General features: G+C 38.0%; 1 protein-coding gene across 1 annotated transcript in view; it reads right to left on the bottom strand.

The window, feature by feature from the left end:
• Positions 1-16,710, bottom strand: part of UBE2D1 (ubiquitin conjugating enzyme E2 D1) — a 36,667-nt gene extending 19,957 nt beyond the window's left edge. The window contains exon 1 of the mRNA XM_090278050.1: positions 16,471-16,710. Within this exon, the coding sequence (XP_090134176.1) occupies positions 16,471-16,494 (24 nt within the window). The 5' untranslated portion in view covers positions 16,495-16,710. The remainder of the gene's footprint in view (positions 1-16,470) is intronic.
• Between the last annotated feature and the right edge of the window lie 982 nt (positions 16,711-17,692).

Raw genomic sequence — 17,692 nt, 5'->3', positions numbered from 1 at the left:
AAAAATATGCTACTGCCACAACTATTTTTAATTTACAGAATATATGAGAGTCTAGCCAAGAGTCCAAAGCCACACAAAATTTGTTAGAAAATTTTGTTTTGGTTTTCCAGGGTAGAATACCTCAAAATTCTAAATATTCCATCTTAATTGTTTATTTAGGATACTGCTGACCTACTTTCAGGACACAGCTTTGGGTTGCTTTTCCTAGGAGTTAGGGGTTTGTGCTGAGCTGACCCAGTCTCAAAGTCAGTGATCTTCCAACCACTGGCTCTCCTTGGTTACAGAGCCACAGTCTGTGGCACAGAGGTTTTTGTTGTTGCTGTTCTTGTTGTTCCATGCTCAATTTAACCAGCTGGACTAATTATAGCAGAAGTTTATTAAGCACTTCCAGATCCTTTCTGACAGGGAGCAGGATTCTGATTTTATACTCTTCTCCCAGCTCTACACTCCCATATATTTTATAGGTTTAATTTAATTGTATCAGATCATGATGCTAATAAAAATTCTCACAAGTCACTCACTGGTCAGGCACATTTGTTGATCATTAAATTAGGGCATGAAATTCAAGGAGAACGGATTTATAAGAAAAAACTTGTAAGATGTAATTTAAAAGGTATAGGGAAGAAGCCCCCTGAATTCTTAGAAGCTTAAAGGTAATTGTATCTCCAAGAAAATACATGTAAGAGTAGCTATAAGCCTCAAGGGTCATCTTCTGAATGTGTTCATTAAAGTTTATAACACTCTAGGGAATCCAGGAAAGTTTCTCCTAGGATAGAAACATGATATAAGTAAGAAACTGGTATAAAATACCTTCACTGACACAAACTACCTTCTAAATAAAAAATAAACACAAATATGAAATGTTAAAAAGTTAGAAGATCTTGTAAATTCTGAAAAGCCACATGAGTTGCCCTAGTATTTATTTCCTACTCTACCCCATTAAACTTGTGGCACACTACAATACTGCACTTCGATAAAAACCCTTATTGGTTAAAAGGTAGATTGCTGAAGCACAGCAGAAGTTAGTAACTTTTTTGTATTTGCCAGTTATCACAAATAGCATTCAGAACTGCTGGATTTTGTCACAAAGGTTGTGTGCCCCAACTCCAAGGGGTGCCATTCACACAAACTTCAATGTGAGTGGGGCTCTCTGGGGCTCCACAGAGCTTCATTACAGAAAGTTGCACAAAAAAGAAATGGACAACATGTCTTCTAAACCCAACCTAGGATACTATCACTGTAGTGAATAAACAAATAGCACTTCTTCTAAGATTCTTTTTTTTTTAAAGGATTTTATTTATTTTCAGAGAGCAAGGGGAAGGGAGGGAGAAAGAGAGGGAGAGAAGCATCGATAAAAGATTGACTGGGCTGCTTCTTGCACGCCCCCAGCCAGGATCTGACCCACAACCCAGGCATGTGCCCCATGGAATTGAACCAGCAACCCTTTGGTTCACAGGCTAGCCCTCAATCCAGTTAGCCACACCAGCCAGTGCCAAAAAGCACTTTTGATGTAGAAGCAAAAGTGACAGTGTTTGTCATCTGACTGGGGCATAAGCACTTATTTTAACTTTATTTCATCAATGTGTTGAGAATAGAAAGAAAATAATGGCAAACTTGGAATTCAAAAATCAAAAGTAAAGACAAGGACATTCTAGCAAAGGGAGACAGAAGATTGTTTTCAATACATAGAGCTAGGTCAATTGGGTATCCATAGAGAAAAATCAATGAACCTTGACCTTCCCCACCTCAGATCATACGCAAAAATCAATTCTAAATAAATCATAGGTTTAAATAGATAAGGCGAAGCGCGACTAATGTGGCTCAGTTTGTTGAACCCGCAAAGTGAAAGGTCTCCGGTCTGAGTCCTGGTCAGGGCACGTGCCTGGGTTGGGTTCAGTCCCCAGTTAGGGCACATATGAGAGGCTACAGATTGATGTTTTTCTCACACATTGATCTTTCTCTCCCTCTCTTTCTCCCTCCCTTCCCCTCTCTCAAACACACACACACACACACACACTCACACACATATATATGGTGTAGATACAGATGTATATATACAAGATAAAATAATAACACTTAAAAAAAAAAATAGCTTCATGACCTTGGGGGAGGCAGAGATTTCTTAAACAGGACACAAAGAACACTAATCATCAGAGATAAAAACAGAAAATATGGACTTGATTAAAATTCAGAACATCTGTTCATCAAAAGACATTAAGTGTGTGAAAAGGCAAGCCACCAAATAAGACATATCTGTAAAAGGCTCACATCCAAAATGTGTAAAAAAAAAAAATTCCTACAGATCAATTTTTCAAAAGCAGACTTGAATAGGCACTTTATGAAAGAGGCTGTCAAAATGGCTAATATACAAGATTGGGCAAAAGGAAGTTTACAGTTGTTCTATGGAAAATTATTAATAAATATATATATATAATTAATAAATAATAATACAAGAATAAACTCTGTTTCTCAGTAACCCTACTTTTGCCCTACCCTATACATATCAGAATGGCTCAGATTCATTAGCCATCAAAGAAATGCAAATTAAAACCAAATGATGTGCCACCACATATCCAACAGAACTATTAAAATCAAAAAGGCTGAAGATTTTGCACAGCAAAGGAAACCATCAACAAAACGAAAAGACAAGTCATTGAATTGGAGAACATAATTGCTCATGATACATCTGATAAGTGGTTAATATCCAAAATTTATAAAGAACTTATAAAACTCAACACCAAGAAAGCAAACAATCAATTAAAAAATGGGCAAAGATTCTGAATAGACACTTCTCCAAAAGGAACATAAAGATGGCCAAGAGACATATGAAGATGCTCATCGTCACTAATCATCAGAGAAATGAAAACTAAAACTATCATGAGATATCACCTCACACCTGTCAGAATGGCTGCCATCAGGAAATCAACAAACAGCAAGTGCTGGCGAGGATGTGGAGAAAAGGGAACCCTAGTGCAGTGTTTGTGGGAATGCAGACTGGTGCAGCCCCCATGGAAAACAGTATAAAGTTTTCTCAAAAAATAAAAATGGAACTGCCTTATGACCCAGTGATTCCACTGCTGAGAATATATCAGAAGAAACCCGAAACACTAATTTGAAAGAATATATGTATCCCTATGTCCATTGCAGCGTTATTTACAACAGCCAAGTTTTGGAAGCAGCCCAAGTGTCCATCAGTAGATGAGTGGGAAAAAAGCCATGGCATAGTTACACAATGGAATGCTACTTGGCCTTAAAAAAAAAAAAAAATTTACCTTTTGCAACAGCATGGATGGAACTGGAGAGTATTATACTAAGTGAAAAAAAGCAGTCAGAGAAAGACATACTATATGATTTCACTTATATGTGGAATCTAATGAACAAAATAAAATAGGAACAGACTCATAGATAAGAAAACAGACTGACAGTTGTCAGAGGGGAGAGAACTTGGCGGGTCAGGTAGAAAAAGGTGGAGGCATTAAGCAATACCAAACAAGCAAACAAATAAAACTCTTAGACCAGATGACAGCATGGAAATTACCTGAGGGAAAGGGGAGTAGGGGGGAAGGTAGAAGAAGGTATAGAGGGGGATAAATGTTAAGAGGAGGGGATTTGACTCTATATAGACAACACAATACATTATACAGATGATGTATTATAGAATTGTACACCTGAAACCTATATAATTTTATTAACCAATGTCCCCTCTATAAATTCAATACATGTTTAAAAAAATAAAAGAAAGAAAGAAAATGACAGAAGAAAGTACAAATGTTGACAAAGATATGAAGCAACCAGAACTCTCACACGCTGATTGTAGAAGAGGAAATGTTTGACAGGAAACATTAAAAGTGAACATAGGAACACTAGGTGACCCAGAATTCTATTGCTAGGTACATACCTAAGAGAAATATGTAGAAATCGTGTAATGTAATGTTTCAAATACTGAAACCAGTTACAAATCCATATATGAAAAGAACTTGTTATAGTAAATAAACTGTGTATATACACATATTTTGTGGATGTATATATATATATATCTTTGTTTCATTCCTAGTGACTTTTTAAATCTAAAATTGAAATATATTGTTGATCCAATTCCCTTCTCCTTTGAGAGTAAAATTAAAACAAATCAACCTTATACCTAAACATAGATTAAGCAATAATTATCATCAAAGTGGAAAAAGTATACCCCAGACAGAAGTAATCTGTGTCAATAAAGCAAGTTTTATTCCAATGTGATTAATATTCAAATAAAAAAACTAATAAGGCTATCTAAATTTATATATATATATATATGTATATATATGATATAGTAGGCAAAGGTAGATTATAAGATATTGTCCCCATATTAGAACTGAGACTGTGAAAGCATTATCAGCCCATAGAAATGTGTACTTAATGAACTATTCTAGTTCTGATTTCTATAACAAACTAAACACAAAGAAAAGTACTGAAAGGTCTGAAACTGAATTTTAAATTGGCACAGATGGCATGTTTATAACACCCCCACAATATGCTGAGTGTTCTCCATAAAACCAACCTAGACACAGTCCCTGCCTCTAGGGGCCTTAAAATCTAAAAGTAGATGAGGCCATCAATTCAAAGAAAGTAAACAAATAAAAGGAAACAAAGAAGGGAATGTAAGAGAAGAGAGGCCTGCATTAATCTTTCATCTCCCAGAAGGGGACCGGTCCAATCTGAACAGTGGAGAATGAAAGCTAACAAGTCAGAGCTGCCTCGTTTACCATCAGACTTAGTATGACACTATCCAGTAAATATTCCCTAAAAAATTATGCTGACCAGACTGAAAATGCTTTGTTCTTCTCTAGCTTCAACATTCAGAAAGTCTAAATCTCTGCAACAGATAGAATATATACTCTACTGGGTATGTGTAAAGAACATTAAACAGTCCATGTATAACGAATGATTTACAGTCCAAAATCTAAATTACTGAATCCAAAGCACATGAAAGCATTATTTTAAAAATGTTGGCTCAAAGGGCAATTAATTAATATGACACAAACAGCTTTATCTTGAAACTCCTGAAACAAGACAGTGATTCTTACTGGGCTGCATTTTTGATGTTGTCTCTAAAGGGATATATGAGCTATATTTGGTTTGTCCGTAAATAAACATTTCATGGGCTCACAGTTCAGACTCTGATCTCCTTATCCATTTGATTAGAACTATTTCAATAGAAAGATGTCAAACAATGGTCTGAAATGTCTCCAAATACAGACCCTCTTTAAGTCCTTAAATTAAAGAACATCTTTATTTTAAAACACATAGAGTCTTCCTGGAAGACTTCAAAATGCTGACGACATCCAATTAATTAAGTTATAGGAACCAAATTCACTCCAACAAACTGGTCCTGGCTGCTTCACTGCCTTTTTGGGTCAAGTATCTCTGGCAAAGACTATTTAAATTAATTAATTAATTAGTTAGTTAGTTAGTTAATTAATTAATTAATTAATACAGCCAAATTCCACACAGAAGAGGATGAAGAAAGCAATGATGCTATTGACTTTGCAGTGTCAAGAAATATCTACTGAATCTGAACTATGAAGAGCACTATTAAGAATAACTGTTTGAGGTCAGGATTATGGACATTATCTTCCCAATGCCCCATCTGCAACCACTTTCCCCTTCGTGCTCTCTACAGCTTCCATAATGACTTTCAATTTCCCTAAATGCTACCTTGCCTATAGTTTAAAATATTGCTTCCTTTTAAATTCTTGATCACCTCCCTTTATATGCAATATTTCCATCATAGTAATTACATAAATAAAAATATAGCTTACACAAATCCAGGATATTTCAATAAAAACTGTATTTGAGTCTACTTTATTATAGTAAAAATGCATTTATTCCATTAACCCAAACTAAACCTTGGAATCACCATCTGATTCGTTCTTCTCTCTAGGTGCCTCCGATCCCTCCCACCTCACCTCCCATTAATCAGTACCAAGTCCTTCAGATTCTCCTTCAATCCAGATCCCTCGCACTGAAAGGGTGTCAGGAGTAAGCCCATCACATAGAAAAACAGAAGTCCAGAGGGCAGAAGAGTCTGAGAAATGCCAGAGGAGGCACATGTTAGCTTAAGAAAACAAAGGTTCAAACCAGGGAGACACTACTAAAGTGTCCGGGACAGACTGGGTAGTAGGAGGAAGAGACTGCTTAGACCAGAGTCCAGACACTTGACCTGAAGTCAAGGACTGGGTGGGTTCATCCAACTCAAAAATGTTAGGTGGCAAACACCCTATTATTTTTCTCACATACCCCTCTTTCCAAATGTCCTCAGACACCATCCTAGCTCACACTCGAATCTCATTTGAACAAATACAATAACATCTTCACTGGCCCTTTGTCCTTCTATTTCTCTTATCAACACTGCAGTCAAAAATCATCTTACAGTGCCATGTCAAACTCTTCCAATGTTTTTCCTTAGCCTTAATATAAGATTTATAAATCCTTAATTAAAATGGCTTAGCAGACCTTCCAGGATTTGACTCCTCTCTAGCCTCATATCTGCATCACTTTCCTCCAATGTTCTCTGTACCAGTCATAATGACTTTCAATTCCCCAAAATGCTATCTTGCCTTTAGTGTGAAACATTGTTTCCTTTTAGACAGAAGACTCCAGATCATGCACAGCCCACACACACACTCATTCTCTTTACCTACTTTAGTTTTACCTCCCTGTCTCATCTGAAACATTATTTCCTTAAGCAGGTTTTCCTTGACCCCTTTTTCAAAGGTCCTTGCTATATTCCCAGAGTACTTTTCTATACTTCCTTTTTCATGACATTAATCAAATTTGTAATTACGAATGCTAAACAATCTTGTGTTGTATGAGGGCAAGAATGCATAGGTAGGTAAACTGTGATTAAGAATGTTACTTCCTTATTCAAAAAACCTTTGCCGGCTTCCCCCAACTGCTGCATTAAGTTCACATTTCTCAGCATGGGTCTTCAAGGCCTTCTATAGTATGAACTTTTATGGTCTACTATTCCCTGAATGCTTCCCAAAAGCAGGATTATCTATTCCTTCCCATATAAATCACATACTCTCTTAATGCCTTCATTTCTGTAGCTTCCTCTACAAACCTGGCTGTCTCGTCTCTAAAACTGTTACTTTTTCAGCCCTGACTTGTGCGGTTCAGTTGGTTGGACATCATCCCACAGGGTGAAGGGTTGCCTGTTGGATTCCCTGTCGGGGCACACGCCTGGGTTGCAAGTTCAGTAACCAATCAGGTCAGGTATGTGAAGCAACTGATAGGTTTCTCTCTCAAACATCGATGTTTCTCTCCCTAGCTTGCCCTCTCTGAAAATAAATGGATGAGATCTTTTTTAAAAAAAGAAAAAAATGCTACCCTTTCTTCCAAACCCACATCCAATTCCATTTTCTCTTTGAATTTTCCCTTATTTCTCCCAAATAAATTTGGTCTCCCCCACCTTTGACTTCCTTCCTGCTCAAATATGTTATATTTTCCTTATGGCACTTTCCTAAAGCTACATTGTTATGATACACTTCTTACCCTTATTTGTTTTAAATTTCTTAGATAATGCTGATTTTACCTTACTTTTCTACATATCTCCTTATTCCATTTTGTATATGTCTTAGATACAGAAAGTGCTCCATAAATGCATGAACCTGTAAGGCAGTTGTCTAAATATATGGAGAAAACAATCTTTCCAAGTACAAAAGACACCTGTGAAACCGATGGAAGCTAAATGGAATTAGAAAAGCATGTTATGCTACCAGTACAAAAACAGATATATACCTTATTTGCATCACAAATCACTGTTCTTTATTCAAAGAGTAATGTCTTTACAGACTCATTAATATTGTATTATACATTAAGATGTCAACATTTAGTTCAACTCTGATATCTCAAAGTAAATAGAATTCTAACTCAAGTTTCATATAACAGCAAAGCATAGTGCCACTGCTCAATGTTTATTTTTGTGACCATGTTTGCTGTTTGCTGAACAAAAACAACAGCAAATAACATTATTTAGGTGTGCTTAAAATTATAACCATACAGATGATCTAGTTCAACCCATTATATTTCTAGATAAAAAAAATAAATAAAGACAATGAGTTTCTTGGCCAAGGTCACAAAGCTAAAGCTAGGACAAAGGCTCAGGACCATCTGACCTTCACCTCAGCACTGTTCACACCCCAAAACAATACTCATCTCAAGGCTGTACTAACTAGAGCACATTATTTTCAGTCAACATTAGAGCCAACAATGCACCATACTGAATTAAGCCATTTGCACATTTTCAGCCACGCTCAAGAGAAACAAAAGTGTGACAGGTGAAGGGATGAAAAGGAATTCTTTTTATCTTTTCCCAGGAGCCCTATAACCTTTTTAAAGATTAGAAATGAACACTACTTTATACATATCTAAGGAGTTTATTCAAAGACCTCTCAGAGGCAAGAAAAACCTGACAGGAAATTACATAAAACTTTTCAAATACATAATAGGATTTTGACACATAATGGAACATGCAACATAAGAGTTTTGAATGAAACATTATCAAAGGTTACTATTTACTTCATAGTAACCAAGAAAGGTGGTGCTTCAGGGAAAAAAGAAAAAAACATGAAAGAAAAAAAGCTAGCAGGCTAGTTCTTAAAACCTATTTAAAACACAAACATACCTGCCAATATTTACCAAATTTTTGTTATTAAGTAGCACTTCTTCCAGCTCTATCTCTAACAACTGGCATGTACCAGGCACTCAATAAGTAGATGAGTAATAAATTAATCTTAGTGTCACCCAGTACTATTCTTGAATACTATGGTTGTGCATAAGTGACTATAAACTGCTGCTCTAGCCCTGGCTGGTGGCTCAGTTGGCTGGAGCATCGTCCCATACACCAAAAGGCTGCGAGTTCAATCCCTGGTTGGGGCACGTACAGGAGGCAACCAATCGATATTTCTCTCTCAAATCAATGTTTCTCTCTCTCTCCCTTACTCTCTCTCTCAAATCAATTTTTTAAAAAACATACCCTTGAGTAAGGATTTAAAAAAAAAATCTACAGGCACATACTATTTATTTAGTCCGTGGGCTTTAAATTGCTGCTACTTGTAGGAGAAAGGAATTAGCATTGACAGTTTGTATCAAATAAAAATGTTTCTAAGGCTAAAACATTTTACTTTATATGTATCTCTCTATATATGTGTATGTGTTTGTATGTATACTTGTTCATTCACTCTCTCTATATATACATATATGTACAAATATATGGAATGTGTTCTTAACAATACTGATTCTAACTAAGAATCGTATGCTATGGAACAGTGATTTTTTTTCAAACCTTCCTTAGAGCAACCCATAATAAGAAATACATGACAACCTAGTACACATACCACATATGAGAGGGACCCCTCAAAAAAACATAATTTATTTATAAAAATTGTGTATTCTTCAGAGTATTCTCCATTTGATGAATTACACCTATAGAGACATTTTTTTCCACTGCTCAGTTTTTGAACTCGTGGATCTTAATGTTTTTTAGTGCTTCTGCCATTTTTTTGTTTCACCTCTTCCACAATGGCAAAACATTTCCCTTTGAGGACTTTTTTCATCCAGGGAAACAACAACAACTAAAAAAGCGAGATCAGTGAATAGGGGGATTGGGGCACAGGGGTCATGCTGTTTCTGGTCAAAAACTGCTGAACACTAAGCGCAGTGTGGGTAGGTGCACTCGTAAATCACCTATCATGAAATGGGAAGACATGTTGAAAGGGTCTTCAAAAAGAAAAGAAATTTCACTAAAGCCAAACTCATCTTCTCACAACACCACCAGCTGTTACCCTGATACAGAAGGGTCCTAGAACACTCACCCAGCAGGGGAAGCCTGTACTACAAGGGGCCCGCCCTCTAGAAGATAATTCTGGTTTTTTTGGGGGGTGGGAGGTTCTCCCCTCACACACACACATATACATACACACACACAGGGACAGGCATACATAACTAACACAAAAGTTTCATGAAACAACACCACCCTTACTACACCCAAAGCACTAATATTTTCCATTCCATTTTTTAAAAATGCTGTTTGTGATCCATTAAACTGATTTTATCACCCTGTTCTGGAAGCTAATAAAAGTGCAAAAAGACAGTGGGAAGTAGTATAAACCTTAGTTTGGCATTCAGTCCTTAGGAATAATGTAGGCTTTATAGACAACAATCAGAAACTGGCAAAATGAAGTCTAGAAATTATTTAATATTGTTCATTCAAAAGTTATGTTGAGCATCTGAAGGGCATTATTAAGTCAGGAAAGTATACAGACCATATTCTGGGCCATAAGACAAGTTTCAAAAAATTAAAAGGAGTCAAATAATAACATCTCTGATAACAATGTACTTAAATTAGAAATCAGTAACAGAAAGTTATCTGTAAAAGCCCATATATCTGGAAAACAATATACTTCTAAATAACTCAAGGGCTGAACAAGAAGTCAAAAGGGAAAGAGAAAATATTTTTAACTCAATGAAAACGAAAATACATTAAAATTTGAGGGAAGCAAAAACACTGGCCAGAGTTTTACTGGTTTAAAGAAGAACAAGCCCAGGCCATCAGGTTTGCTTGGTTCTCCCTAGAACAACCCAAACTGTTTGCATGAGGAGGGTGGCCACTTGGACCGAAAATCATCGATTATTTTTACTATCATGGAAATTTAAGATGAAAGAACCAAAAAGGAAAAAAAAAATGATTAAAGTACCAATCCCCATTCCCCACCTCACCCCTGTTGGAAGGGCTTTCCTAAATCTGAAAGGAGACTAGGAAAGAGGCAAGACAGGAAGCTACAGAGCATGGGGGTGATCTGGTGGGCAGCACTAGACTGTAGCTCCAGGATGGTAGCTTCCTCCCCATACTAAGGACAACTCCTGGAACATAGTGCCTCTTACTACTGCCTAATATGTGTAACTGAAGCTTCATAAGATTCATCCCAGAACCAAATTAAATGCAGAAAAACCTCAGCCTCTCAGAGGCCATCTAAATTAAGACAGGCCAGAAATAGAGCCCTTTTTTGCCTTCAGGCAGATGTTCTGAGGTGGCCTGAGGACCCCTACAATCCCGGAATGCTGCAAATCTGAGTTATATTATATATTCTAGTACCTTTTATTTCAGCATCACATGGATAAGAGAGAGGACAATATCTCAACACCTGTTTCTAATTAAATAAAATATCAATTCATCCACTGCTTAAAGGGGAGGAGATAAGAGGAGCTAACACATTGTAGGCAACCATTAACTCAGTTTGATGGAAAGTATTAGGTTTATCATTTTGATTAATGGCATTCATTAAATATGTTTTCTCTGTGTTTTTCAGGGAACTAAAGCAAGTAAGGATGCCACTCTGCTTTTCTGGAGGCAAACCCACATCCTGCTAGGTTTGGTTTTTCTAATACGTGTTTGGCTTCCTAAAATAAGCATAAACAACTCTATTTAGGCCTATGCTATTTATTTCCACCAAGAAGGAACTTCAGAACTCAACTATTAATAGGCTACCTCATCTTTTAACACCTTTTTTTTGTATGAAGAAAGAAAATTACATGGTACCATCCTAATTACAAAGATTCAAAAAAATTCACACAGTGGCTTTTTAGAAAAAGAACACTTTCTTCCTCTTATCTCAAAGCAAACCATTTATCTACCGAGCAGCATAAATACTACTTTATTTTATTCCTTATAATTTTTTTGAAGTTATATCCTTCTTTATTGAAAGAACCTGGAGACTTAGATTTAATCTTGTAATCTGGAAGTTTTTCTAACATATATGTGCAATCTGAACAGCTGACTACTATTCAAAGCCACCATGGAAACCAAATAGCTACCTCAATTCATAAACAGTTTTCTCAAATGAAAACTCCACAATGAAATGACACTTCTGACAGATCTCTTCGAAATCCTTATGGAGGAGAAAATTTTTAAGTGATGGAACACAATGAACAAAGTTATATTATTCATTCACCATGTTAAAGAATTCAGTGTACATTACTTCAGAGCAGAGATTTACAATGTATAATCAAGACACTGAGTGATGCGACAGAGAAAATGATTAAATATGCCAAGGTCTTAATTATAGTACCACTTTACATTTGACTAGAACAATCTGCAAAGCACTTACATCCATAAACTCATCTGACTCTATTTGGCCTTCAATTTAAGTACAATCGATGTAAGATACGTGGAAATCCATCTGTAAGAGAAGCAATGTACTAAAATGGTTAAGAGCAGGGAATCTTGAGCCAACTGTCTGGTTTGAAATCTTAGCCCTGCCACTTACTAGATATGTAATTCTTAGTACATTACTCAACATCTTTTTGCCTCAGTGTCATCATCTATAAAATGGGGATAATAATCACTTCTACCTCTTTGGCCCACTAGGGATTAAATCAGTTAATATACATCAAGCACTTAAAATAGTGTCTAGCACAAAGTAACCATTATATATTATACACTCTAATGGTATTTATCAGCGGCATCATTGTATGGACAGAGAAACAAGCTAGTAAGTCACAGAGCCAGGGATAGAAACCAGATCTTCTTCACCCTTTTGAAGCTACATCCAGAGAGCTGGATTTGTTGTTTTTGTTTTTAAGTATGCTAAGGTTTTCTAGACTGATATAAACAGTTTAGTGTGGAATTATACAAATCAAAAAAATTCAGCAGCTCAAAACATTGGTAAACTTGTATTATAATCCATGTTTATATAAAGTTAAATTAATTATTAAAAAAATAAATATTCCACTTTGGGAACAGAACTGTACATTAATGAACAGTTATCTGTGTTGCTATATTTGCAAAACAAAACTTCTGTTTTACTTTTCAAAAGACAGATCAAAAAGGCAACAAGCCTATCATATAATATCATGTTAATTGCTTCAACTTCTTTTCACATAAAAAATAATCTAGAAGGAAATATAGTTAACCCTTGAACAATGCAAGGATTAGGGGCATCAAATTTCACGCATTTAAAAACCAAATCCACATACAACTTTTCACTTCCTCAAAACTTAAGTTATCCCTTATCCATGGGGATTGATTCCAGAATCCCCCACTAAAATCCACTGATGCTCAAGTCCAGTATATAAAATGGCATACAGTCAGCCCTGCACATCCACAAACTCCCAACTGTGGATCAAAAACAGTACAGGTATTTATTGGGAAAAAAAAAAAAATCCACATATAAGGGTACCCACACAGTTCAAACACATGTTATTCAAGGATCAACTATATACTAGGATCATCAAAAAGTCTATACTATGATTGCCTTTTATTTTTTCTTCCTGGTTCTCAAAACATTCAGTATTATGATATAAAATTATTTTTAAATAATTTCCAAAAAAGTTTATCAAAATTTGAAAATAGTATTGATAAATAAAACTTAGAAATTAATTCTAGAAAATAACAGATGCCCAGCTGTAAACTGCCCTCTTTTTTCAGACATGTTTTAGGTACCTTTCCTCAGACTTTGTTTAAACTTTCTCCCTTTAGTGATTTAGGTGACTGTGATAACATCTTCCACTGAATCTAAAAATAGGGCATGGTTGTGTAAATTTATGAGCTGACATGCAAAACTGGCACTAGATGCCTAAATTAGAGTATTAAATCATTTAACATACTCTAGTATAAAAATGTTTTTAAGCATTTATACCCATGTGCTTTGTATATACTGTATACACCATTTTAATTCAAGCATATTTAATATTGCCATATGAAACAAAAAATATAAAGTTATAAACTTTTTAACATTCTCAATGTCAAATTACTTCCTAAGAGAATAACTTGGACAGAGTACTTCTCCACTCCAGGTCTTTCAATAATGTGGGTTCTCAATCTTCTTTCCACCCCAACCAATCTGAAGGATTCAGCATCTCTCCACTTATTGCAGTGGGGACAGCCTGAAACTATCCCACAAGGGATTCTGATACACTACCCTAGAAGATGTGCCCCTGCCCTCCACTCTACTCCACTCCACTACTGCAGAGATCTCCGAGGTTATACACAGCTCTATAGTTTGCTGCCACTTTATGAACAAAAATATCACAACACCATGACTTGGAAGATATCTGATAGTGTTAATTATTTATTTTATTTTATTTTAGAGATAAAAAGGGGAAGGGAGGGAAGGAAAGAAAGAGAGAGAGAGAGAGAGAGAGAGATCAACATCAATTTGCAGTTCCACTCCTCCATGCATTCATTGGGTGATTCCTGCAAGTGCCCTGAATGGTGATGGAACCTGCGACCTTGGTGTATCATGACAATGCTCCAACCAAGCTACCCAGCAAAGGCTGACAGTGTTATTTTAAAATAAATGCTTAGAAAGAAGGGCTAAATGTTAATATTCATCTTCTTCAGTGGGAACATAAAAGATTCATGGAGAACTTTGTAACTGTCCATATGACAAACAGCACACCTTACCTGGAACTGGCTTCGAATCAAGGAGGTGGTTAAAGGAGGAGGAAAAGTGAGAAAATCAAACAAAATAATACCCCTAAAGTTTGAGGAAGTGGTTTAGACATGCGATTAATGAAAAGGTGATTTATGCAAGTCAAGTTTTCTGATAACAGAAAAGGCAAGCCAAAGATTGACTTGCAGAAGTATGATGTTATATGACCCCCAATTTCTTCTGCCAAATATCAATTTTTGCAGGTCTAAAGTGATGTTTTTATCAGTTGATTCTATTATAAACTAAAAATAACTATAACTATAAAAATATAGTGTCTGCATACGTCCTATTGTTGGCTCAGAATGGTGAATGACAATTGCCCAGTATGGTATTTACAAATAGTGTCCATTTTCTTTGAAGGTCTACTTACTGTGGACAAATTCTACACTATTTAAAAGCTATTGTATGTACAAAGTCTTGTGAAAAATTCTCATACCTAGAAAAAAAGGAAATGGAATTTTACAACATTCTTGGAAAATGTGTGTTGTTTAAGTGTCAGCCAATATTACATCATCATTAATAAGTATGTAAGGCATGGCAAAGATTCTGGCTGGGGCTTCAAAATTAGTTACCTATATGTAAAAATATATATAATTGCATTATCTCCAAACCAGAAAACATACTAATAAATGCAGATTATTAGATATGTCTTATAGTAAGAAAACCCTTAAATGGCACAAAAAAATAAATAAAGTGATACACAGATATGAACCAAAAAAAAACAAAAAAAAACAAAACACTGGCTAGGTTTGAAAGCTGCTGTCCTCTATACCAGAAGATGTCACCAGTGGTGACTGAGAATATAACGTATACATCTCCATCATTGCTATTGATAAGTTGATAACATTTTTCAGTAGGCATCAATTTCTTCTGAAATCACTTACAAAACATGCTGTCCATTCTTGGCTTAACTTGCTGAACACACCCCCAATTTAAACAACTTCTCAGTGCTCTCCACATGAACATGAACTGTAACTGAGAAACCTAAAACTTATGTTAGTGAAAAGACCAATGACTCAACGAGAAATAAAATTGAACAGAAAGAAAATGCCCCAACCCCAATTTTGTAAGATGTTCACATTTTAAATGGTAGCAATTGATACTATGCAAGAGAAGGCAATTCCTTACAGAGTTGGAATAAATATTTCTTGAATGAATATATACATTTCTTCCTCATTCTATACCCATGTGTCAAAGCATCAAACAATTTAATTTGTGCCAGTTTCGGCTGTGTCTCAAACTTTATATGTAAGTTTACCATGAGGGGGAGAAAAAAAAACCTGTTTGGCTGTCTCACCGTAAATCACAGCCAGGAGGTCATCTTGTTGTGTACCAGCAACTATGTTTTCACTACAGCTACGTGACCTAAAGTGACAGCAAGAGAGGCACCAAAATAGAAGGAGCAGGAGGCTTCTCCTGGCTTCTCGGCCCCAAATCGGCTTTTCAAGCCCGTTCGGGTATCTGAGCAAGAGCCAACAGCAAGGAAGAGAAAGAACAAACCCAACAGCTCTGAGGAAAAAGGCTGCAGGCCCACCACACCTTCCTTGCCCTCCTCAGGAGCCCAGGGAAGGAAAAACAGAAAAGAGAACGGGATTAAGAAACAGCAAGGAGAAAACACAGCATGACAGAGGCCAAAACTAGCCCAGTATAGGGCAAAGATCCAGCGGTGACTGTGAAGCCCCGATTTCGGGAAGATCTGGAGACGGAGGAGGATGTGTCTCCCGACGTGGGCTCAGGGCGCAGGTCCTGCGTGACCACCGTGGGCCCCCTGCCTCCAAGCACCTCCAGCCATCCTGGACCTGACCCTGCTCCTGCCTCACCTGTCCGGTGCCCACTGGCCCGGCCCGCGTCTCCGGCCGCGGGTACCCGCCCCTGCTCACCCTCTCATCCCGTGCGCTCCCGGTGCGTCGCTTGGGAACACCGCCTGGGTCAGTGCGGATAGGGGCCGAAGCCCGCCCCGCCGCCCCGCTACCCTAGGCCCAGCCCCAGCACTCACTTTCTGAATCCGCTTCAGCGCCATGGGTCAGGGAGGACGGCGGGGACACCGGCCGGCGGGGGGCGGCTGCGGGGCTCGGGGGCGTGGGGTCGTTGAGGGCGCGGCTCGCTGGCTCCTCCGCTGGCTCAGCCCGGTGGGCCCCCGGCTCGCCGCTCGCTGGCTCGGTCCGGGCGCCTTTGCCTGTACGGTGTGCGCCCGAGCGCGAGTGTGCGCGAGTGTGCGGGCGGGGACACCGGCGAGACTCTTTTGTTTCCGCTTTTACTTCTGGGAAGGAGCTTGCGCCCTCCCCACCCGCGCCCCGCCCCGCCGGGCACACTGGGAAGTGTAGTTCCAGCCCTCCCCTCGGCAGTCAGCCGCGGGCGGGGTCCGGTGACCCAACTGGTGACCTCAACTCCGCCGCACCCTGGGCTTAGAACCTCCAGGGGCTCAAGCTGGTCTCTGCAGTTTGATCTGGATCCAGTTACTGAACCTGGAGTTCCCAATCTGTAAAATGGGGATAATAAATTAGTTCGTAAAGCCCTTACAGGGATTTCTAATCTGCTATAGTTGATTTGTTATTTTTACAGATTTCACTCTCTTCTGATTTTTCACCCTCCACGCATGCAGACTCATACCTACTTAGCTCCTATTGCCAAAGGCGCCTCCTCTATCCTATGCTAATCTCGCATGTCTGCTTCTCCTTTGAACTCTGAATCCTGAGCTTCACCTTCACCATTGGCTCCTTCCCTTCCACTGGCAGTACCTGCTCAATGTAGTCCACTCACACTCCTAAATCCCTCAATTCTTATGAACTTGTGTGCTCATTAACACTTGGCTTCTGCTCTCAGCACAAGCAGAATCGGTTTTCACCAGTGTGACGCTTGAACTTTTCTAATTACCAATCCAATTTGCTGCTTATACTCCGTGTTGTTTTTGAACTATTTGTGGGCCACCTGTATGCTTTTAATGACACCATAACACCAAGTTAGTTGGGTCTTCTACTTTTCTGACTTCCTCTTTTCTGTCACTAGCTCCTCTTCTTAAGAGTTGGAGAGCCCCAGAACTCTAAGCTTTGGTCTCTCATCATCAGTGTCTTCCTAAAAGAGAGACTTCGTGTCCTCCTATAAACTGGAAGGCCACCCAGGACAGCTGGAGAAGCATGGGTTTTGTAGTTGACCACTATCCTAAGATGGAATCCCAGCTCTGAACGCCACCCATTGGGTGACCCTCGCTAAGCCACTTA

The sequence above is a fragment of the Furipterus horrens genome, unplaced genomic scaffold, assembly GCF_987537825.1.
Source record: "Furipterus horrens unplaced genomic scaffold, mFurHor1.1.pri manual_scaffold_5, whole genome shotgun sequence".
Classification (NCBI taxonomy): Eukaryota; Metazoa; Chordata; class Mammalia; order Chiroptera; family Furipteridae; genus Furipterus; species Furipterus horrens.
Note: the sequence above shows the minus strand (reverse complement) of the source record. Positions and strands in the feature narration are given on the sequence as shown.